The sequence below is a fragment of the Eschrichtius robustus genome, chromosome 12, assembly GCF_028021215.1.
Source record: "Eschrichtius robustus isolate mEscRob2 chromosome 12, mEscRob2.pri, whole genome shotgun sequence".
NCBI lineage: Eukaryota > Metazoa > Chordata > Mammalia > Artiodactyla > Eschrichtiidae > Eschrichtius > Eschrichtius robustus.
The window spans coordinates 48,971,593-48,994,949 of NC_090835.1; the positions used below are offsets into that span (position 1 = coordinate 48,971,593).

General features: G+C 41.0%; 1 protein-coding gene across 1 annotated transcript in view; it reads right to left on the reverse strand.

Annotated features, from left to right (window-relative positions):
* Nucleotides 1-17,182: 17,182 nt before the first annotated feature.
* ITGA9 (integrin subunit alpha 9) overlaps nucleotides 17,183-23,357 on the reverse strand; it is a 354,422-nt gene continuing 348,247 nt past the window's right edge. Inside the window, exon 28 of the mRNA XM_068558926.1 lies at nucleotides 17,183-21,625. Within this exon, the coding sequence (XP_068415027.1) occupies nucleotides 21,527-21,625 (99 nt within the window). The 3' untranslated portion in view covers nucleotides 17,183-21,526. The remainder of the gene's footprint in view (nucleotides 21,626-23,357) is intronic.

Consider the following 23,357-nt stretch of genomic DNA (forward strand, 5'->3'; position numbering starts at 1 on the left):
ATTTCCATTTGCATGGAATATCTTTTTCCATCCCCTCACTTTCAGTCTGAATGTGTCTCTAGGTCTGAAGTGGGTCTCCTGTAGACAGCATATATACGGGTCTTGTTTTTGTATCCACTCAGCAAGCCTGTGTCTTTTGGTTGGAGCATTTAATCCATTCACGTTTAAGGTAATTTTCGACATGTATGTTCCTATTACCATTTTCTTAATTGTTTTGCATTTGTTTTTGTAGGTCCTTTTCTCCTCTTGTGTTTCCCATTTAGAGAAGTTCCTTTAGCATTTGTTGTAGAGCTGGTTTGGTGGTGCTGCATTCTCTTAGCTTTTGCTTGTCTGTAAAGCTTTTGATTTCTCCATCGAATCTGAATGAGATCCTTGCCGGGTAGAGTAATCTTGGTTGTAGGTTCTTCCCTTTCATCACTTTAAGTATATCACGCCACTCCCTTCTGGCTTGTAGAGTTTCTGCTGAGAAATCAGCTGTTAACCTTATGTTAACCTTATGGGAGTTCCCTTGTATGTTATTTGTCGTTCTTCCCTTGCTGCTTTCAATAATTTTTCGTTGTCTTTAATTTTTGCCAATTTGATTACTATGTGTCTCGGCGTGTTTCTCCTTGGGTTTATCCTGTATGGGACTCTCTGCACTTCCTGGACTTGGGTGGCTATTTCCTTTCCCATGTTAGGGAAGCTTTTGACTATAATCTCTTCAAATATTTTCTCTGGTCCTTTCTCTCTCTCTTCTCCTTCTGGGACCTCTATAATGCAAATGTTGTTGCGTTTAATGTTGTCCCAGAGGTCTCTTAGGCTGTCTTCATTTCTTTTCATTCTTTTTTCTTTATTCTGTTCCACAGCAGTGAATTCCACCATTCTGTCTTCCAGGTCACTTATCCGTTCTTCTGCCTCAGTTATTCTGCTACTGATTCCTTCTAGTGTATTTTTCATTTCAGTTATTGTATTGTTCATCTCTGTTTGTTTGTTCTTTAATTCTTCTAGGTCTTTGTTAAACATTTCTTGCATCTTCTCGATCTTTGCCTCCATTCTTTTTCTGAGGTCCTGGATCATCTTCACTATCATTATTCTGAATTCTTTTTCTGGAACATTGCCTATCTCCATTTCATTTAGTTGTTTTTCTGGGGTTTTATCTTGTTCCTTCATCTGGTACATAGTCCTCTGCCTTTTCATCTTGTCTTTCTGTGAATGTGGTTTTTGTTCCACAGGCTGCAGGACTGTAGCTCTTTTTGTTTCTGCTCTCTGCCCTCTGGTGGATGAGGCTATCTAAGAGGCTTGTGGAAGTTTCCTGATGGGAGGGACTGGTGGTGGGTAGAGCTCATGAATACCATTCTGAAAGTGAAAACAGAATGGTTGCCTGGGTACAGGATGGTTGTGTGTGTATCGGTTGTTTACCCTTGTGATTGCATGCCTGACTGGGGCCTGCAGCTGCCCAGCATCTCAAGACCACACCTTACTGCATATTGCTAGCCCAGGAAAAGATAAAAATTCAAAATTCGAAGTATGGTTTCTACAGAATATGTATTGCTTCTGCACCTTCATAAGTCAAACCATCATAAGTCAGGGACTGTCTGTATGTGTCTCCAATGGGGCAAGATGTTTGCTTCTGACTACCCGAGAGTGCTCCATGAAAATGTCTTAAAAGCAAAATGTTTAGCAAAACCAGCAAGTAAAAATGATGCATACGACATGATAGCATTTTTGTAAATTAAAAACCTATAAAACATATAAACATTGTTCATAGATTCATATCTATAAGTCTCTGAAAATGTAAAAAAAGGACTGAAAAGATGCACTCTGAGCTCACAGTGGTGGTTCCCTGGAAAGGAGAAATGGAGGAGAATAGGGCTAGGAATTGGGGACAAAGGGGCTTCAACTTCATCAAGAATGTTTTGTTTTTATATTTGAAATAGCTGACACATTGGAGCAGTTGGGACTTTCATAGGCAAAATAATGAACCTTGATTCCAACAATGAGATACCACTACATACCTATTAAAAAGATGAAAATCCAAAATGCTGACAACACCAAATGTTGACAAGGATGTGGAGCAACAGGAACTCTCATTCACTGCTGGTGGGAATACAAAAGGGCACAGCCACTTAGGAAGACAGTGTAGCAGTTTCTTACAAAACTAAACCTACTCTTACCATTTGATCCAGCAATTTCACCCTTTGGTATTTACTGAAATGAGTTGAAAACTTTTTTTTACACAAAAACCCGTACACGGATATTTTAGCAGCTTTATTCATAGTTGCTAAAACTTGGAACTAACCAAGATGTCTTTCAGTAGGTGAATGCATATATAAGCTGTGGTATATCTATACAATGGAAAATTATTCAGCGCTAAAAAGAAATGAGCTATCAAGCCATGAAAAGACGTGGAGAAAACTTGTGTTAATTTAGTAAGTGAAATAAGCCAATTTGAAAAGGCTATGTGCTGTATGATTTCAACTATATAACATTCTGGAAAAGGCAACACTAGGGGGAAAATAAAAAGATAGGTCATTGCCAGGGGTTGGGGGGGATAAAGGATGAATAGGCAGAACACTGAGGACTTTTAGGACAGTGAAACTATTCTGTATTTTATTATAATGATGGATACATATAATTATACCTCTGTTAAAACTCATTGAATTCACAAGATCAAGAGTGAACCCTAATGTAAATTATGAACTTTGGTTGATAATGATGTATCAGTCTAGATTCATTGATTGTAGTAAATGTACAACTGTGCTCCAGGGTGTTTAAAGTGGGGGAGGCTTAGTGTGTTTGGGGGCAGGGAGGATATGGGAATTTACTGGACTTTCTGCTCAGTTTTGCTGTGAACCTGAAACACTCTAAAAATAGTCTATTTAAAAAGCAAAAAAGCCAAAAAACAAAAAATGCAAAAACCCCACACCTTATACAAAATTAACTTAAATGGGTCATAGATTTAAATATAAAATACAAAACTGGAAAACTTTTAGAAAAAAAACATAAGAGAAAATCTTCACCATCTCAGGTTAGATGACGTGTTCTTTCACACCAAAAACATGATCCATAAAAAAATTGATAAATAGATAAGTGAAAAACAAGTTACAGACTGGGAGAAAATATTTCCCAACTACGTAGCTAACAAAGGACTAGTACCTAGAATATAAAAAGAGCTCTCAAAACTCTGCAGTAAAATATCAAACAGTCAGTTAGAAAATGGGCAAAAGACTTGGAGAGACATTTCACCAAAGAGGATATGCTGACACAAATAAGCACATGAAAAGATGTTTGGCATTGTTAGCCACTAGGGAAATGCAAATTAAACCCACAATGAGATATTACACCTACTAGACAGCTCAAATAAAAAATAGTGATGATACCAAATACTGGTGAGAATGTAGAGAAACTACATCTTTCATACATTGCTGGTGGAAAATAATTTGGCAGTTTAGTTTTAAAACTAAATATATACTTACCTTACAACTCAGTAACCTCACTTTTAGGCATTTATCACAGAGAAATGATAACTTATGTGCCACAAAACCCTGAAATACAAATGTCATAATACATCATTATTTGTAGCAGCCAAAAACTGGAAACAACCCAAATGCCCTTCAGCAGTTGAATGGTAAAACTGGGGTACATCCATATCATGGAATACTATAGAAATAAAAAGGAACAAATGATTGATACTTGTAACCACTTGGATGGATCTCAATGGAATTATACTGAGTGAAAAAGCCAATCTCAAAGGTCATATATATATATATATATATATATATATATATATATATATATATATATATATATATATATATATATATATACATATTTCTTTTTTTTTACCACAACTGAAAGAAATGCGAATATTTTTGTTTCTCTGACCCCAGTTAGATAAAAGTTACTCCAAGTCCACACAATGTTTGGCAAAGCAAAGTTGGGCACACAATTCCAACACAACGTTTGCAAACACCAATAAACGGATTGTTTTCCAGTTTGGACTTTGGGATATATTTTTTCACAGGAACAATGTTATGAATAGTACTTTGTCTAGTCAAAAAAGTCTTTTGAATCCATAATGTGTCCACAGGATGATAATAGAATAGTAGTGCTACCCCTATGGAAACTTAATACCAACTGCATTTTCTCAGAGAAAATTAATTCAGTTTTCTCAGTGGATTTGGGAATCTCCCTCCTCCTGCTTTTCCCACCTGGCTGAAGAGGGCTTTCCACACATATGTAAAGTGGGTACTGCCTGCAGAGAGGAAAAAGGGACAATTTCTATGACTAGAAATAAATCTGACTAGAATCTACAAATGGAGAAAAAAAGTTGTATAATCAATGATTCCACTTACAAAATAGTCTCTAAAAGACAGAATTATAGAGGTAGAAATTAATGATTGTTAGGGGTCGGGTTAGGGGGTAGCATGAGGGAGTCCCTTTGTGGTGATTAATCTTTAAAAAATTTTTTTAAATTGAGATATAATTGACATATAACATTATATTATTTTCAGGTGTGCAACATTATGTGGTAATTAATCTTTTTTTTTTTTTAATTAATTTATTTATTTATTTATTTATGGCTGTGTTGGGTCCTCGTTTCTGTGCGAGGGCTTTCTCTAGTTGCGGCAAGTGGGGGCCACTCTTCATCGCGGTGTGCGGGCCTCCCACTATCACGGCCTCTCTTGTTGCAGAGCACAGGCTCCAGACGCGCAGGCTCAGTAGTTGTGGCTCACGGGCCCAGTCGCTCCGCGGCATGTGGGATCCTCCCAGACCAGGGCTCGAACCCGCGTCCCCCGCATTGGCAGGCGGACCCTCAAGCACTGCGCCACCAGGGAAGCCCGGTAATTAATCTTGATTGTGGTTGTGGTTAAAGGAATCTGTACATGTGATCAAATTGCATAGAACTATAGATCACACACATGCACACAAATGAGTGAATGTATATAAAAACTGATGAAATCTGAGTAAGATCTATAGATTGCACCAATATCAATTTCCCCTTTTTGATATTGTATGTATTATAGTTATGCTTGATGTTACCACTGGGGAAAGCTGGGTGAAGGGTACATGGGACTTCTTATTTTTCAACTGCCTGTGAGGTTATAATTGTTTCCAAAAAAAGTTTTAAAAATCCAATGAAATACTTGAAGCAAATGTGACAAAGTGGTGGTAGGTTCCCAGGCATTTGTTATAATACTGTTTGCAGTTTTTTGAAATATTTTTCAGAATTAAAACAAATGGCATCGGGAAGGTCTTTTCTTTTTTCTTTTATAGGAGTGAATTTTAAAATACCTAGGAGTTGCCCACAATCTTAATATGAGTCAACGTGGTAACAAAGCTGCCAACAAGACACAGATAAAAATTCTTGTTACTGAATTTAGTTCTATGCTGGCAGCTCAAAGCAAGGAGGGAAATTTGAGGGGTAGCTTCATTACAGGGTGACAGTTATTTTCTTCTTTATGTCAGAGATGGTACAGGATGTGGAAGCTGTCATAAACATAGTTTTAGGAACTAGAGATTTCTTTATGTAGGAAAGAGAAATTTTATAGGTTATATAGCAGCTCTTTTCATATGCTTTGAGTGCTGTCATGGAGACAAAGTAGATGTTTTACTTTTAAAGGGAAACTTGTGACAGATGGCTGGGAAGTTTGGGGATACAGAGGGAAGAATAGAAATATAGACCAATGGAATAGAATAAGGACCCCAGAAATATACCCTCACATATTTGGTCACGTAATTTTTGACCAGGGTACCAAAACCATTCAACACTTTTCAACCAGTGGAACTAGGAAACTGGATATCCAGATGCAAAAAAATGCGGTTGAACCCTTACCTAACACCATATGTAAAAAGTAACTCAAAATGGATCAAGAACCTAACTGTAAGACCTAAAACAATAAAACTCTTAGAAGAAAATACAAGACACGAGCTTCCCAACGTTGGATTTGACAATGATTTATTGGATATGACACCAAAGGCATAGGCAACAAAAGAAAAAATAGACAAATTGGACTTGATGAAAATTTTTAAAATTTGCACATCAAAAGACACTATCCAAACTAAAAAGACAACCACAGAATGGGAGAAAATATTTGCAAATCATATATCTGACAAGAGTTTAAGATCCAGAATATATAGAGAACTTCTAAGATTCGACAACAACGACAACAAAAAATCCATTCAAAAATGGACAAAGGAAAAAAAAAAATGGACAAAGGATTTGAATAAACATTTCTCCAAAGAAGATATACAAATGACAATTGGCCCATGAAAAGATGCTCAACATCACTAATCATTAGGTAAATGCAAATCAAAACTACAAGGAGATACTACTTCACACCCATTAGGATGGCTACTGTCAACAAACAAACAAACAGAAAACAACAAGTGTTGACAAGGATGTGGAGAAATTGGACCCCTTGTACACTCTTGGTGGGAATGTGAAATGGTAAAGACACTGTGGAAAACAGTATGGTGGTTCCTCGGTTCCTCAAAAAATTAAACATAGATTACCATATGATCCAGCAGTTCCACTTCTGGATATATATATATATCCAAAAGAATTGAAAGCAGGGTCTCAAAGTGATATTAGTACACCCACGTTCAAAGCAGCATTATTCACAATAGCTGATACATGGAAGCAATGCAAGTGCCCATCAACTAGTGAATGGATAAGCAAAGTGTGGTATATTGATACAATAGAATATCACTCATCCTTAAAAAGGAAGGAAATTCTGACACATGCTACAATATGGGTGAACCTTCAGGACATTATGCTAAGTGAAATAAGCCATTCACAAAAGACAAATACTGTATGATTCCACTTATATGAGGTACCTAGAGTAGTCAAAATCATAAAGACAGAACATAGAATTGTGATTGCCAGGGACTGGAGGGAGGGGAGAATGGGGAATTATTATTTAATAGGTATAGAGTTTTGGTTTTACAAGATGAAAAGAGTTATGGGGATGTATGGTGGTGATGGTTGCACAACAATGTGAATGTACTTAATACCACTGAACTGTACACTGAAAAATGTTTAAGATGGTAAAATATATGATATGTGTATTTTACCAGTATTTTTAAAAAAAGAAAAAAGGGAGACGTGACATAGATGGCTGGGAGGGCTGGGGAGACAGAGGGAGCTCCAGGGTTCAGCAGCACTGACCCAGTGGGGCAGAGAAGTATGGTGAATGTTTCATCGATGAGAACGTTTGAGCAGAGACTCGAAGAATGCAGTTTCAAGGATGCCAAAGAAAAGATTCCTGTAGCGAGTGATCTCCAGAGAAGGTGACAACTCCAAGATTCAGATTCTAGGTGTAACTGACATATGCTAGACCTTGCTATTACAAAAGCATAGAGGAGCCATAATCACACAATACCCAAGAATCTATACTCCAGCCAGAATCACGCAACCAAGCATTCCTAAATCCCCTCCTTGGCATGATCATGATTACGTGCAGCTGCATTATTCCCTGTGTGCATGGTCGGGGGGGTCCTAGGTGAGCTCATTTTCTTTCTAAGGTCCCATAAGCAAGGTTCTGGGACATGGTGGGGCTGTGGTGGTGGTGGGCATTGTCTCACCACTGACCAGGGCTCCTCCTGCTGCCAACCCATCCTTTAGGGGAGATTACAGGCACGACACTGTGGTGCTGATAGTGGGATTGTTTCTCCAATGACCAGGGCTCCTTCCTGGCCCCTCAGGGCCCTTGTGGGGGTGGCCCTCTGCTGTTCATGGGTATTTCTCTCCTGTTGGCTGTTCTCCCTATGATCTGCCCAAATCAAGAGCTCGCCCTCTCAGCCATGCCCCCATACTGCACTCACACATCATCTACCAACAGGTTTGGACACATAATGAGAAAATGATAGATATTTGATATTACAAATATCCTGGGAAAGTCTTACATGGAGAGTCCACGGACGGCCATCATTTCTCAGAAGAGGTTGATAAATAATGTGTATTTTACTTGTGGAAGGAGTTACAATATTCTAATACCTAACGTATAGTGTCTTAAGAGCTACCTCCCGCCCTAGGGTAGCTCTAAGACACTATAAGGTAAGGTAGGGTCCCTTTAGGAAGTTATACCATTCACTATCGTTGGGTTATGCAATATATGTTGTTATTCCCATGTTTCAAGCCCCCACACTAAGGAACTAACTTAGCAGAGACGAAGGAGGGTCAGAGAGAAGATCTGAGGATGAAAACGCAACCCTGCGAATCACCTTTGCTCGATCTTGCCCATCCTCTCAGAGGTCTGACTCTCAGCCCATTAGTCGGAAAACAAGTCCACACAGAAACAAAATCACATCACAGGGCACTGGTATTCTAAGATATAGACTAATTCTCAGAGGCCCAGGGCCACCCAGTCCTCATGGTCCTGTATAAATATTATTGTTTTTGTCTCAAAAGATTTCAAGGAGCACTCAAGAAATTATTTGGCTTCTGTTAGGGTGTACTTTCTCAGCCTGGTGTAGGGAAAGACCATCTACTTGTCTGAAGTTATATATCTTCTCAGATCCCAACCTTCTTAGTCATTTCTAATAAGTCTGGGTTTACAACATTTCCTATGGACACACAAGCATCATAAAAAATAAATCCTAATAATTATTGCTGCTGATATTAAGCAATGACAAGTAGGAAACTAATTTATACTTATTTCCATCAGCTCATATGTTCATACAAGTTTCAACACACAATCACAAGTATAGTAAAAATAAGTTTTACTACATAGTTACTGCCAATAGCTACATTAACAGCAGTATCATTAATAAAACCTTCAACTCAAAGGTAGATCAACTTAAATGAAAAACCCAGAGGGAATAAATAATTCATAAAAATGTTGAACAGAGCTTTTCATCTTCTTGCTTTCAGTATCTCGTATAATCAGTTTTCACATATGTTAGCGTTTAAGTGAATTCTTAATAGAGCACATGAGAATTACTTGAGAGTAGAAGTTTCTAGATTTTTCTTTTTATTAGATTATTTTAAATTATGACATATTTCAAATATATAGAGAAATACAGACTTCTATTTCCGATAGCATGGCTGACTTTTCTGCTGATATCATCTAAATGGGCAAGATGAAAATATTATAGTTGCTTTTCTTAAATTATTGACAAAATGTCAAGAAAAGAAGGCACATCCAGGATAAGCACTAAGTTCAGGGGTGGGGGGAACCCAGGTAGGGGTGGTAGGCAGAATGCTGAAGCCGACTTGTGCCTTGGAAACATTTGCCAAACTGGGAAAACTTGGGTCTGAATTTTTATAGCATCATAGGGAAGGGGGCACAGGAGACATAGTCCTGGAATCACTCAAGGAGGGTGATCTGAAAGGGGTCTCTCCCTTCCTGAATCTGGGACACCAAACAACTGTACCATCAGCATAAGGCTAAACGAGAAGTAAACTTGCTGCTGCCCCATCCCAAGGAACACCAAGAAAATGGCCAGACTAGAATACTGGTGTTGAATAGAGGAGAAAAAAATATCTCCCCAGAGAACTTATAGCCTTGCTCCTGCTCTGACATCAGTTTGCAGGCTGCCTACAACACTCCCTGGGTGGTCTGAAAAAAACTCAAGGCAAGAATTTAGTTTAAAACAGTCCCAGATTATTCATTCTCTCATCCACTTTGCAGAAGCACATGAAAATCTTCCCTGGAGGAAACTACCTCAAATTCCCACAGATAAGCTCTGAGGGGAACAAGCAATTGACAGGAAAAAATGGCAAAACACAAAGGAAACACGGCACCACAACTGAGAAACAGACAATGATAACAAAAGACATCAGCTATTGGAAATAACATACACATCATAAAATAATTAAGTTTAACATACTTTAAAAATAAAAGCTTAAACATATGTGCAGGGATGAGAGACTATATAGATTAAAAAAGAATCAAATAGAACTTATAGAAATGAAAAATATAACTGGATTAACAACTCAAACAAACATACAAAAACAACTGACATTCAGGGGAAAATGTACTAGTATATGCCACCTACTTTGAAATATGTAAAAATCAGACATGTGAATGGATGGAGAGAGGAATGGATAGATCTGTGATAAACTAAGTATAGTAAAATGCTAATGGACAGAATCTAGATGGTGAGCATACAGGTATTTACCATAAAACTATTTTAACTTTTCTGTTTGCTTGAAATTTTTTATATAACGTCACACACACACACACACACACACACACACACACACACACTCACAAACTGATGAGGAGATTAGATACCTAGAAAATAAGAAATCTAGGCTTCTAATCCATGAATAAAGGTAGATCAAGCCTCCCAACAACAAAAATATTAAAAATGAAGAATAAAATATTTTCAATAGCATGCTCTTAAAAGCACAGAAAACATGGCAAATGTAATAGGGAAGAACAAATCTGACTCCATGTTGGATCTGTTTCTTTTACTTTAACCTTTGTATTCTATTGCCTTTGCTACAAGTTAATTACTCAAGGGATGTTGCCTATAGCTCAAAGTATACATAATGGCCCACCTCTGGGAACCTGGTCTCCCAAGCCTTAGCATAAAACTAAAATACCTTTGTTTAGCTCACAGCAAACATCTTGACCAGGCCCACCTATGAATGGCTGCAGGAGAGAAGAAATTAACACATCCCCTCTGGAGTCTGGCCAGAACCAGAAAATAGTTACAAAAACTTACTGCCTTTTTGACTTTACCTCCTCACCAACCCCCCTCCACTTTGTTCTATAAAAGAAACTAGCACCCAGCCCCTGGCAAGATGGTTCTATGGGACAGTAGTCCACCATCTTCTTGGTCTGCTGGCTTTCTAAATAAGTCACTATTCTTTGCCCCAACAACTCGTCCCTCCATTTATTGGCCTGTTGTGTGGTGAACAGTACGAGCCTGGACTCAGTAACAGTATGAAATTATCAAGCCAAAATCTGAGTGAAGGTGGCAATGTGGGGAGGTAAGTGGAGGATTGCAGTCACTTTAGTCCTGAGCAGGTGTCAACCTAACAAAGTTGAGGTTGGTTTTCATGGCTTTGCAGGGTTCATGGGCCCATAAAGTGGGAGCTCAAAGGGCTACAACCTCCATGTAAGAGAAATAGAAACATCATTCCTACCAGTACTCAACTGAGGGGAGTTGCCTCAGTGCTGAGTAGGGCACAGGGTGGGCAAGGGGGTGATGGAAATATCACTGCTGAGAAGTAACGACCACAAGTTGGCCTTAACATGGATTTGTTCAAATTCACACTACATGGGTGGTCCATAAAACCTCAGTGTATGGTCCCAGACTGGCTCCTGGCAGAGGCAGAAGCAAATGCTCTCTATAGGAACACATCTCCATCCTAACTCTCAAAGAATTACCACAAATAATTTTCCAAGGAAAATAAGCAGCTAATAGTAAAAAACATACAGACCAACAAAAAACAATCAACCAAGGAACAAAAAACCCCACTATTTACACAAGGAAACAAGGTAACATGAATGAGAATCATCAGGGAAAAAAACCCCAGAAAGCAGAAAACAGAAATAGACACATAACAATGACATTGCATGTATTGGATATAAAATAGAAACTATGATTACCATGTGTAATGATACAAAAGAAACTTGAAAGCACATGTAGTGAACAAGAAAATACAAAGAATTACCAATCATATTTGAAGGAGAACCAAATAGAACTTTTAGATATGTGAATGTAATTCAAATGAAAATCCCAATAAACAATTCTAGAAGCAGATTTGACACAAGCTGAAAAGATAGTGAATGCAAAAGTAGTCTAGAAGAGATATTCCAGGATGCTGCACGAGAGATGATGAGATGGAAACAGGAAAGGTAGACAAAGAGGCAAGAAGGACAGACAGAGTCTCACACTTAATCAGAGTTCTAAAAGGAGAGAAAGTGAAAATGAAGCATGGAGAATATTTACAGAGATGAAGAGAATGGATGAAAGACATCAAACCACAGAAGCTCAGCAAATCCCAAGCAGAATAAGCAGAAATTGCACCTTCACATCCGAGTGAAACTACAGATCACTAAAACAAAGAGAAAACCTTAAAAGAAGCCTGAGAGAAAAAACAAATCCCTCTTAAAGAAGTGACAAATGGATTGACTGCCAACTTCTTAATGGTAACAACAGGAGCTAGAAGAAGATGAAATGATATGTTTATCCATCAAGAGAAAATAACTGCTGAATTCTATGCCAGTAAAAAGTCAAGAATCTGGCAGATTAAAGAAGCTTCAAATAAAACAAAACTGAAATAGTGCCTGTCAGCAGTCTCTCACTAGAGAAAATTATAAAAGATGTACTAGGCATAAGGAAAATGACCCCATGAAGAAAGACCTGAGATGAAAAAATGAACAGAGAAGGTGGCAAATACATGAGCAACATTTTACTACAGAATATTCAACACAAAAAAACAAAAACAAAAGACTTATGATGTTGAAGTATAAACTTAAAATGCATTAAAGGAGAGTTATTAACTTTAGACTGTGGTATGTTTAGGCAAGTAAACTATGGTAACTCTTGAAGTTCTAGGGTATCTGGGTATCCACTTAAAGAACATAAGAAGAAGGACTAACGGGGGGAAGAACGGAATGTGAAAAAGACAAGGAAGGACAGAAAGAGAAACTTAAGATAGGCAAAAAAACCACACAAAAATCCCACAAAATAAGACAGAAATAAATCCAATTATTTCATTAATAATGGTAAGTACAGACAAACTAAATGTTCTAATAAAATGACAAACAGTGTTAGAACAGATTTTAAAAACCCAACTATATTCTGTTTACAAGTGATACACACAAAATATAAGGATATATCAATAGAAAGGCTATAAATAAAAGAATGAGAAAAGATATATTGTATAAACACTAACCAACATAGACTTGAACACAAAGTATTACTAGAGAAAAAGAAGATCACTGCATAATGATAGAGTGTGGATCTGGAAAAGATAGATAATTTAAACTTTTAGGTACTTAATAAAATAGGCTCAGTCCTAAATAAAAGGCAAAAATGGACAGAACTAAAAGGAAATCAAGAAAAATCCACAGTCATAGTGGGTATGGACAGAGACACAGCATGGTTCTGAGTGATCCTGAAAGCTCTTAAGGTTGCCTGGCAATGAGTGCTTTACAATTTTCAAAAGATTCACACAGATGATTTCATATCACCCCATAATAACCCTTTTTTCCCTCTACTCCTATATTGTCCTTCCCCCCCTCCCCACTGGTAACCACTAGTTTGTTCTCTATATCTGTGAGTCTGCTTCTTTTCTGCTTTATTCACTAGTTTGTTGTATTTTTTAGATTCCACATATAAGTGATACCATATAGTATTTATCTTTTTCTGTATGACTTATTTCACTTAGCATAATGCCCTCCAACTCCATCCATGTTGCTGTGAATGGCAAAATTTTCATTCTTTTTTATGGCAGAGTAATATTCCATTGTATATATATGCCACATCTTCTTTATCCATTTATCTGTTGATGGGCACTTAGGTTGCTTCCATACCTTGGCTACTGTAAAAATACTGCTCTGAATGTTGGGGTGCATGTACCTTTTTGAATTAGTGTTTTTTTTTTTTTTTTTTAAGATTTATTGATTGATTGATTGCTACTTTGGGTCTTCGTTTCTGTGCTAGGGCTTTCTCTAGTTGCGGCAAGCGGGGGCCACTCTTCATCGCGGTGCGCGGGCCTCTCACCGTCGCGGCCTCTCTTGTTGCGGAGCACAGGCTCCAGACGCGCAGGCTCAGTAGTTGTGGCTCACGGGCCTAGTTGCTCCGCGGCATGTGGGATCTTCCCAGACCAGGGCACGAACCCGTGTCCCCTGCATTAGCAGGCAGATTCTCGACCACTGCGCCACCAGGGAAGCCCGGTTTTGTTTTTTTAAAGACCATTTGGCAGGGATTTCTGATGGACTGGTTGTAGTGTGGGAGAAGGCTGAGTCAAGGATGACTGCAAGCATTTTGGCCAGGGCAAGCAGAAGAATAAAGCTGCCATTTCCTGAGATGGGGACAGCAGCAGTCCAGCTCTGAACATGCTCAGTTTGATAGGCCTGTGATCTAGCTGAGCGAGTGGAGAATTCAGGGGAGAGGACCAGACTGGAGGCACCTGGGTCCTGTAGGCGACACGTAAAGCAAGGAGCCTGGATGGGGATCTCCAAGGAGTACAGATGCAAGAAGTTCCAAGGTCTGAGCCCTGGGCTCTTCCAACATCAAGAGGCTGGGAAGAAGAGTGGGAACCTGCAAAGGAGGCTGAGAAGTGGCCAGGGAGGTGGTAGATGTGCTATTCTGGAAATCTAATGGAGAGACTGTTCAAGGAGGTGAAACTGATTCCAGAAGAGGAAACCCAGATGGCCAATAAGAATATGAAGAGATGCATGTGTACGGCTGTCAAACACATTCAAACCTAACTCCATACAACACACACAAGACTGGCAAGAAAGTCAGATAATTCCGTGATGGGCAAGGATGCAGGGACATGCACTGCTGCTGAGAGCATCCACTGTGTGGTCATTTTAGAATCTGGAAAAGGAGACTGTAACCAGGTTAAGATGTAATATATGTAATATGTACCACAAGAGATTCTAACTCAGGCCCAGCGGGGGACATGGGAGAGGATGTTCATTGCAGCAGGAGGGTGCAAGCAGTCAAAGGTCTCCTACAGAGGGGCTGGAGTAGTAAAATGCGGTAGAAACAATGTAGGATGTAGTGCTGCATAACCACAGCGACATGAATACATCCTCAAAAAATGAAACACAGCCTGAGCTTTTAGGCTCAATACCATTTAAGTGAAACACACAAAATAATACTATGTACATACATTTCTAAGGACATGTATTCAATTCATTAGACTTGGTGCCTCTAGGAGAGAGAGGAATGTGAATGGGGATGGCGGGGGATAAAGGAGAAAAATAACATAAAACAAGAAAGAGCTTTTCGCGGACATTAATATGATTAACCAACTCTGTTGTACCCTAGGTACCCACCCCAAATAAAGGTGTTCCTCTTGCTCAAATCCAGTCAGACTCAAGGATTTGAAGGGTACGTATTTAGGGCTTAAGGAAGCTATATTCTGAGTATCTTATACCAATGGGTGTGGCAACTGTTAGTTGTCTCCAATATGTATTCTCCTCTATTCCTTAAAAATCCATTCCCCAGCCTCCTTTGTGGATGGGTGCATTTATATGACTAATTTCTGGCCAGTGCTCTATGGGACTTCTGGGAAGGCCAGTTAAAAGGGAGGGGGCATTGCCATTTTATCCTCTTCTATTGTTGGCTGGGAATGTGGACACGGTGACTGGTACACTGGTAGCCATCTGGGACCACGAGGTAACTTTAAGGATGGAAGCCACATGCCTAGAGAGGAGCTGGTATCCTGATCATCCATGAAGCTGCTGTTCCAGAACTTGATGGCCCACACCTGGTCTTCTTTTATGTAAGAGAGGAACATACTTCCAGCATGTTTAAACCATTGTTATTTTGGATTTTTCTATTATATGGAGCCAAATATTCTTCTAACTGATAAGGTGGGTTCTGAATAGACGTAATATTGGAGAGGATTGCATTTTTTCCAAATCTGCCGTTTCTTAGAAGAAAGTTTTCCTGAAGATCCTTTTAAAAATGCCCCCTGCTTATTAATCCATTTGGTGTCTTCAGAAGGTAGTACTTATACCTCTATTGAGATTTGTTTTAATTTTTTAGGTATTTTTTCAATTATAGAAGAATCACATCAAATAAAGCACACAATGATCTGGACTAGACTTTGAGGCGAAGCAGATGTTTGGCAGCAGGCCCAGATGTCACAGCCTCAGATTTCAGGGCAGAGCTGGCCATATCTCATTATATCCACTTTAGTTGGATGTTACACAGAATGAATGGACCTGATCTCAGGGTCAGGTGGCCTTGCTGGTGGAGAGCTGCCAAGTGGTTTGATAGTATAGACAGAGCTCTAACTAAGCACTCCCATTAATTCTATTACTAAGCAAAATACCCTGATGAATAGACAGACTTTAAGGACCAGAGGTAAAGAACAGTGGACTGCACAACTCCTGATTGAACGGGAGACAGAATTTACTAATTGGCCATTTTTCTTCCTCTTAGTTTTGTATCTTTGATTCCTTTGAGTTAGTCAAGGCCTTTTCCTGGCTGAAGGAAACAGGTGGAGCAACACAAGAGAAGCATACTTAATCAGCATTAGTGATCTGGCAGGTCTTGTTAAGCCAGGAAGCATCCGAATTAAAAATCTTGGGATTTCTCACTGGACCATCGTCCTAAGTGTCAGGCTCATCAATGCTCTTTGTTGCAAACAAAGCTCTTTCTTTCGAGACCTAGAATTTGGGATCTCTTTTGGCTTAGCAATTCATACTCTCCCAGAGGTAACTTTATTTTAAAAGTAATTTGCATATGTTTCATTGTTACAAAAGACATACATGCTCACTGTAGAACATGAAAATTCAGACAAGTAAAAACAAAACAAAATGCAAAGCAAAAACATTGACAATCCTACCCAGTTAAAGACAACCAATTTTATCCCCTTGGTGTGTGTCTTTTCAGACCCCCTTCTATACTGTGTGTGGGGTGTGTGTGTGTATGAATTTTAACCACAGGGGAGTAATATAAATCTTAACAAGTACAAAAGCAGCAATTAATGAAATAGGAAGCAAAAACCAGTACACTTGATTGGTATAGCCAAAGGCTTATTCTTGAAAAGACCAATAAAATAGATCTTTGTTGGTCTCATCTAGAGAAAAAAGAGAAAAACACACAAATGAACAATATTTGAGATAAGAACAGGGACATAACTAGACAGATGGAGGGGATCAAAAATTAAGAGAACACAATGTTTGTAAATGTGTAAGGATGCTACCAAAAGGCTTCCGGGAAAATGCTTCATGACTGGAGGACACATGAGGAAGCAGTCTACTAAAAACGAGGAATCAGCCGCATTTAATTTGGGCACATTCATCCTAAGACCAAGGTCCCAGGTGTGGCCCTGGGCAGGTGGGTGATGCACAGAGAAGGTGGTGACCATGGAGTGGAGGCCAAAGACTAGGGACAGTTCGGACACATTGAGTGGGTTCTTTATGTGCAATTAGATGAACCTGCATGGGCTCTTTAAATGCTCATGTTGTATTACACCGAAACCCCATCTTTAACAGCCTAAAAAGGCTCAAGTTCTTCAGTAGCAAAAGAAATTACAGACTGAACTCCCAAATCATTTGTAGCCATTTTTTTTTATTCCAAACACGTACTTTTGTAAACCTGCATTTCCCAAACAGTGCAAGTGAATTAGAAGTGACTGCACAGACTTGAATACATGTGACTTTGTGAAGAGGAACACCCCTCCCACTGAAATTCCTCAACGGAAACGTACATGGATGCATCAATCAAGTTCTGGAAGTGAAGTTAGCGTGGGTGCCTGCCATGCAATTAATCACACTCTTAAAGCTTTTAAACTTACTCTGCTGGTCACACCGTGCACATTAGAATTTGAAAAAACCTTAACACAGTCTGAAATCTAGATCATGCTACAAAGCATTGCATCACGTGGGACATTTGTTCATTGTCCCCCTCACATGCTGAAAATCAGAAGACATTCTAGAAGGTTCATTTTGGCCCTACTGCCTTTGTATCCTAACCCTTCAGCCATTCTTTGCTTCAGAACATATTCTCCACTGTGTATATTCTTGCTCTATATAGCAAAACAACACATGGACTAAAACACCGCATACTCGGAGCATTTCTAAGGGACGCTCATTTTCTGCCTTTTATCTGCTAAAAGGCCATTTCCCCCAAATACCAATCCTTTGCTTTGCCTCTACATTTCGGGAAGTCTGAATTAGGTGCAGGTTTCATCAGGTGTAGGTTTTACACGTAACCTGAGTGTAACTGTGTTGCCCTGCCATGATGCCTTATCCAAAAATAAAAGTAGAATAAACTTTTTAAAAAATGACATTGCTACGGTTCCACAGGTAGCATATCAGCACCCATCACAACCACCTAAGGGATCTGCTACACATCCACATTGAAAACAGGTCCCAGATGTTTCCAGGAGGCCCGCTGGTTTTGTTTTGAACCTCCTTGCCTCTGGCTCCAGGGCTGAAGGTTGCATATGATTTGGTGAAGGAGGACTTTCCATCAGATTTTCTACAAAGGTTACTCAACTTCAGAATGCTGATGGAAGTTTCCTGAAGAATTGACTGAGAAAGCCTCAGTGACCTCAGTAGCAAGTGATTCTGGCCGTGTGCCTGTCAGTCACCGTAAAGCCACTGGACCCACTCACTCCTGCCAGTGTCCCCTCGTTCCTGAACCTCATGGCCTCTTCTCTGCGACAGGTCCAGGGCTCACTTAGGCGATGTTCCAAACTCCTGAGTCCCATGTAAACTGAGCATAGGTGAATCATTTTTGAAAAGGGAGCATTATTTCACTTAATTTCTACAAAGGTCCTTTCTTCATATTTAAAAAGCACCTCAATCCTTCTGACAGTTGATTATAACCCTAGTGAATACACAACCAGAAAGCTGAAGCAGACTTAAATAATGCTGTGCAAGAGAACATCAGATAGCATTCCACAGTGAACCCACAGAAGCAGGAAAGATGGAAATTGGAAGGCACTGTGGAATTTTAAAAGAACCCTCTGGAGAAGGAACAAAGACACACCAACCCATCCTGTCTGCTTCCCCCAGGAGCCTACTGAGGGCTTCTGAACTGGATGGAGCTGGTGAACTGGCCAAGCTGAGAGCGCTGACAACCTGCTCAACTTCCCTCTCTATCTCTGTGCTAAATGGTCAGCTCCCCAGTCCCTGCTGCCCGGCCTACTCAGCATCAGGAGATAAGCAGATGTACCATCCTCCCCAAACAGGTTCCAGAGGGGCTGCCAGTATTTCCTCCAGTGGAGGCCAAGCGAGATTTTCTTAAAAACTGCCCTATTTAGCCTTAGTAATCTCCTGGGTATGTGACCACTCGTGTGCCGACCACTCAGAACCACCCAGAAGCACATGGATCCCAGCTCTGAGACTGGCTATGGAGACTGCCCCTCCCCCGGTGAGGCTTTCCCCTCTGGCTGGCAGAACCGCGTGCCCGCCAGTTATCCTGCTACACTGTCTCCCATGCGTCTGCACCCCTTGCGGGAGGCTGGCTGTGGCTATTTGTGCATTTGGCCAAAGCCGCTGATGGAGCTGTCCCAGGCCTACCACCTAAGAATCCTAAATGATTTATTAAAGGACAACATGAAACAATAAGCAGAAGTCCGTCCAAGGAAGGCTGCAGATGAGGTCTCGTAAAGGAATTCACGCTCTGAGCGCCACTGTGGGAAGATCTGCCTCCCCTGGGGCAAAATGTGGGGTGGTGTTCACTGGGGAACCCCCGGCACTTAGCACAGGGTCTGACGCACAGCAGGGGCCCCATACACATCTGTCAGAGGTGAACCCTGAGTGAGAACTGGAAGGGGAGCATGATGCATTCTGTATCTTCCTGTGTCAGAGTCAACTGCGTAAGAAACGAAAAGACACTTGTGCTCCCCGCCAGGTTTGCAACCGCCCAGCACCCTCATAATTTTGCCAAAACTTTAGATATCTTTGCAAGCATTAGCCAACTATGTGTCTGGAAAAACCTGTCTCCCCTGAAGTTGAGTTCTGTGTCTTTTCAACAATACTCACAGGCCCCTGCACATCTTAGCTCCCAGTCAACAAGGCCCTATGAGAAAGATGCCTGGTCTTGTTTCTTGTTTCATTCTCATCTGATGCCATCTGTTTGTACCCGGGGCTTGAGCAGGCTGTGATAAGTGACTAAGGACTCTGTCAGACCCTGCTCTTAGGCACGTTTTCCCCTGTACCAGATGGTTTTCCAGCAGCCAGGGCTGCTCATGGTTATTGAATGTTCACTGCGGGCCAGGCATGGTGTTGAGCTTGCTACATCCGTCACCACCTTGCCCTTTCAGAGAATCACACTGCACTCAAACCTGGACAGCACTGTGCGTCTGGTAATAAACACTGTCAAACAGAGAGCTTGGATAGCGAAGGCCATAACTCAGCATTCACCTGTACAGGGGATAGGCGAGGACGTCAGTGCTATGCCCAGATCCCTTTGCATCATTTCTTTTGCATTATTTCTGTGCGCTTCCCAGGTTGGGCGTGCAGCCCTCTTTTTGAGGACCGCTCCTGAGCTACTGGGGCTATTTTGCTGGCAGGAAGTGAAAGCAGAAAGTTTACATCTCCCCTGGGTACAAGACTATGAAAGCTCAGCTCCCTTGCCCCAGGTTGGGACAACTCTGAGGCATAACTTACCCTCCAGAGCCCCCCCTGCAGGATCAGGCTGAAGACCCCCTGCACGGGACCTGCCCTGAAATGGCTCCCTTACCTGTCTTCCTCCCCTTCCGTGTCCTGCTTCCCTCGTGTCCTTACTGGTGTGCCCTGGGGATACTTCCTTAATAAGTTACTGCATGAAAATCCTTGTCTCAGGGTCCACTTCTTAAGAACTCCACCTAAGACATGATTAAAAAAAATAAGGACAGGTTGAATGGTCATCTCTGGGAAGGACACTGCAATTACCATTAGCTGGGACAGCACGAGTGACGGGGACAATGGAGACCTCTGGACTCAAATTAACATGAAAAGATAACACATCACAGCACTCAGACACAAGTCTCTGCTTGGTGGGCACCAATTCAGTCCCGGTGGTGTGCGGACTCTGATGCACGATGTCCAGGATGAGATGCCATTCTGAGGTTTACCAGTGATGAAATGGCATTGCTCCAAGCTTTCATGTCTTAATTTAAGTGGAAGGAGGGTGAAATGTCTGCTCTATAAGGTGATGCAGAACAGACCTCAAGAATCAGGTTTTTCCATCCAAATTCCTGCTGGGAATCTTCCAATGAACGGTACAGATGAAAAAACTCTCTTGGTTCTTTAGCACATTATTCCACACTTGACTCCAGGCAACAGAGATGTGAGATGCCTTCGGGCTCAGCCCCAAACCACAGCTGATATACAGCACCACCCGCTGGGTGGATTCATCACGTGAGGTTTCTTCAGATGATTTCATCTGAGAGTCTTCTTTAACAGCAAGTTCCAAAGTACAGTAAGATCTTTATCCTTTAACATTTGTATGAATATACAAGTATTTCCAAGATTTCAGGCCAGATATCAGTGCTTGAGTGAACTATATAACCATTTAATAGAAATAATAAAACATCGATACAAATATAAAGACATAATCAGTATAAAAGGCTTATATTTATAAAAATACTTTTAGGTAACAGTTTTCCCCTGAGGGTTGACCACGCATGTTGCATCCATAAATATCGCCTGGCTCTGCAGCCGGCTTTCCAAAGTTCCGAGTTCAGCTGGAAAAGGAAGTGGTGGTGGTTCCAGTCAGGTGACCTGGCCGAAGTGACTGCCTCAGGTTGGCACCTGGGCTTGAGAGAACGAGGACGAGAACAGCATCGTGGGGCCTCCGAAAAATCTGGAGAAGATTCTTTCTTCCAAATATGGAAGATACAAAGATCAGGAAGACAGGCGAACCACTGGGCCACATGACCGGGGTGGGTTGGGGTGGCAGGTCACTGGTTTTTCTGGACCCAGTCCCAACTGTCTTCATTCTCTTTACGGTTCTTCTCAGCTTCAATAATTTCTTTGTACCTTCTGCGAAAGAAGCCCATCTGAAAGGCAGAAAGAGGAGAGGCCAGGTTAGAGATGCTGGGGAATCAACTGTTTTGATTCCCAAGCCACCTGGACCCGGAGGAGGCATGATCTATGCTCACAACTCCTCAGATTGGGCTGATTTAGAAAAAGCATTATGTGGAACCACTTTTCAAAATGCATGGACTTCCTGCAAGCTTTCTTATGATAAGTTGTTTGTTCCTTGTAATGTGCTTCTGGTGGAGTGTTTCCCAAACTGTATGCTGGAGAACACTAGTTATTGAGCTATTCATAGGTTGTTTGGGAGTAAAACAGATTCCACGGTCAAATAAGTTTGGAAACGATACACTCTTTCTTTAAGAGATTCGTAATGTACAGTAGAACAGTAAAGGATCAAATCAACCTTTTAGGAAAGGATTAAGAAAGTCAGGGACTTGATATTTCCCAAGCTTATCTGGCTTTTGATAAACCTATTAATATCCTGAGAGAGATTAGCCATTGCAGAATAATTTGATAAGTGTTGCTCTCATACAATAGGAGTTTTAAAGTATCTGCAGGTCTGCATCCTATCTTGCTGTCCTCTAGATCTTTCGCTCAAATCTGTGACCCTCGTGAGCTGCTGAGCTGCCGTGCACACAGCTGGCAGTGTGTACCCCCCTAAAACTGGCAACTCCTCCTGAGCCACGATGGCAGTTTCTTTTAGCTTAGTTCTGAAAAGACCTTTCCTTCCGATGTCTATGGCTTTTCATACAGGGTAAGATGAATTTCCATTTCTTTTCACATAGTCAGCATAGGCACTACTGCCATATAAAAGTAACTTTTTGTAGCCCAAAGCTGACCTTTTCTCCCAAGCTCAGGAAGACCTGGTATCTCTTGTCCTGTGCTCCCTAGCATTAGTGGCCTCTGTTTCTGAGATCAGACATCCTCCTGCATCTGCCCTTAAACATGGCTGATTGGAGTTGGTGTACAAATACCCCAGCTCCCTCTCTCCTTGGGTGCGAAACCCTGAGGTGCACGCTCTGCGTGGAACTTTCCCGCAGTGGTAACCAGCTTGATAACACATCCTTTATTAGCTTCCTTCCCTGCCCTCTCTTCCCTGGTCCCCTATTACTGTTTCCTGAGATTATCTTCCAAATAAATGACTTGCCCTCAAATCCTTGTTTCGATCCTCTTGAATAGGGGGAATTGAAACAGACATGCACACTTGGCTCGCTGCTGGGAGGCTGTGCTGCAGGTCTGTGGTACCACACTGTCACTGGTGTATACTTTCCATAGTCATATTTGAAAACCCTTGAGACTAATAATCTCTGCAATCTGCTGCCAATGGGGGATGCATATACAAAACCTGCCCTAAACAAATTGTCAAGCAAACCCAGGCTTGGGGGCACATCTAACTCCTTTGTGCATCTTTCCTCACACTCCTTCACCATGAACCAAGCATCCACAGTCTCACTGCACCATCTTCCTACTCCTTGAAAGGGGCTTACTGGCCCAGGTGAAAATGAGAACAGTCAAGAGAGCTGCCAAGACAGCGCTGGTCACCTCCACCCACATTGCCAAGGGAGTCCTGAGAGTTCCCTTTGAGAGCAGTCTGATGGCTGGGAGGGAGTGGAAGCTTCCACAGAACAGCTGGCAAGGGTCTTGTGCTCTGAGCTTCGATCCTCAAGGCCCGTTTCACAGACATTGAGTTCCTTGGATATGTCCTCCCAGCATCAGACCACATCTGTCAGAACCCTACTTTATGACACCCCT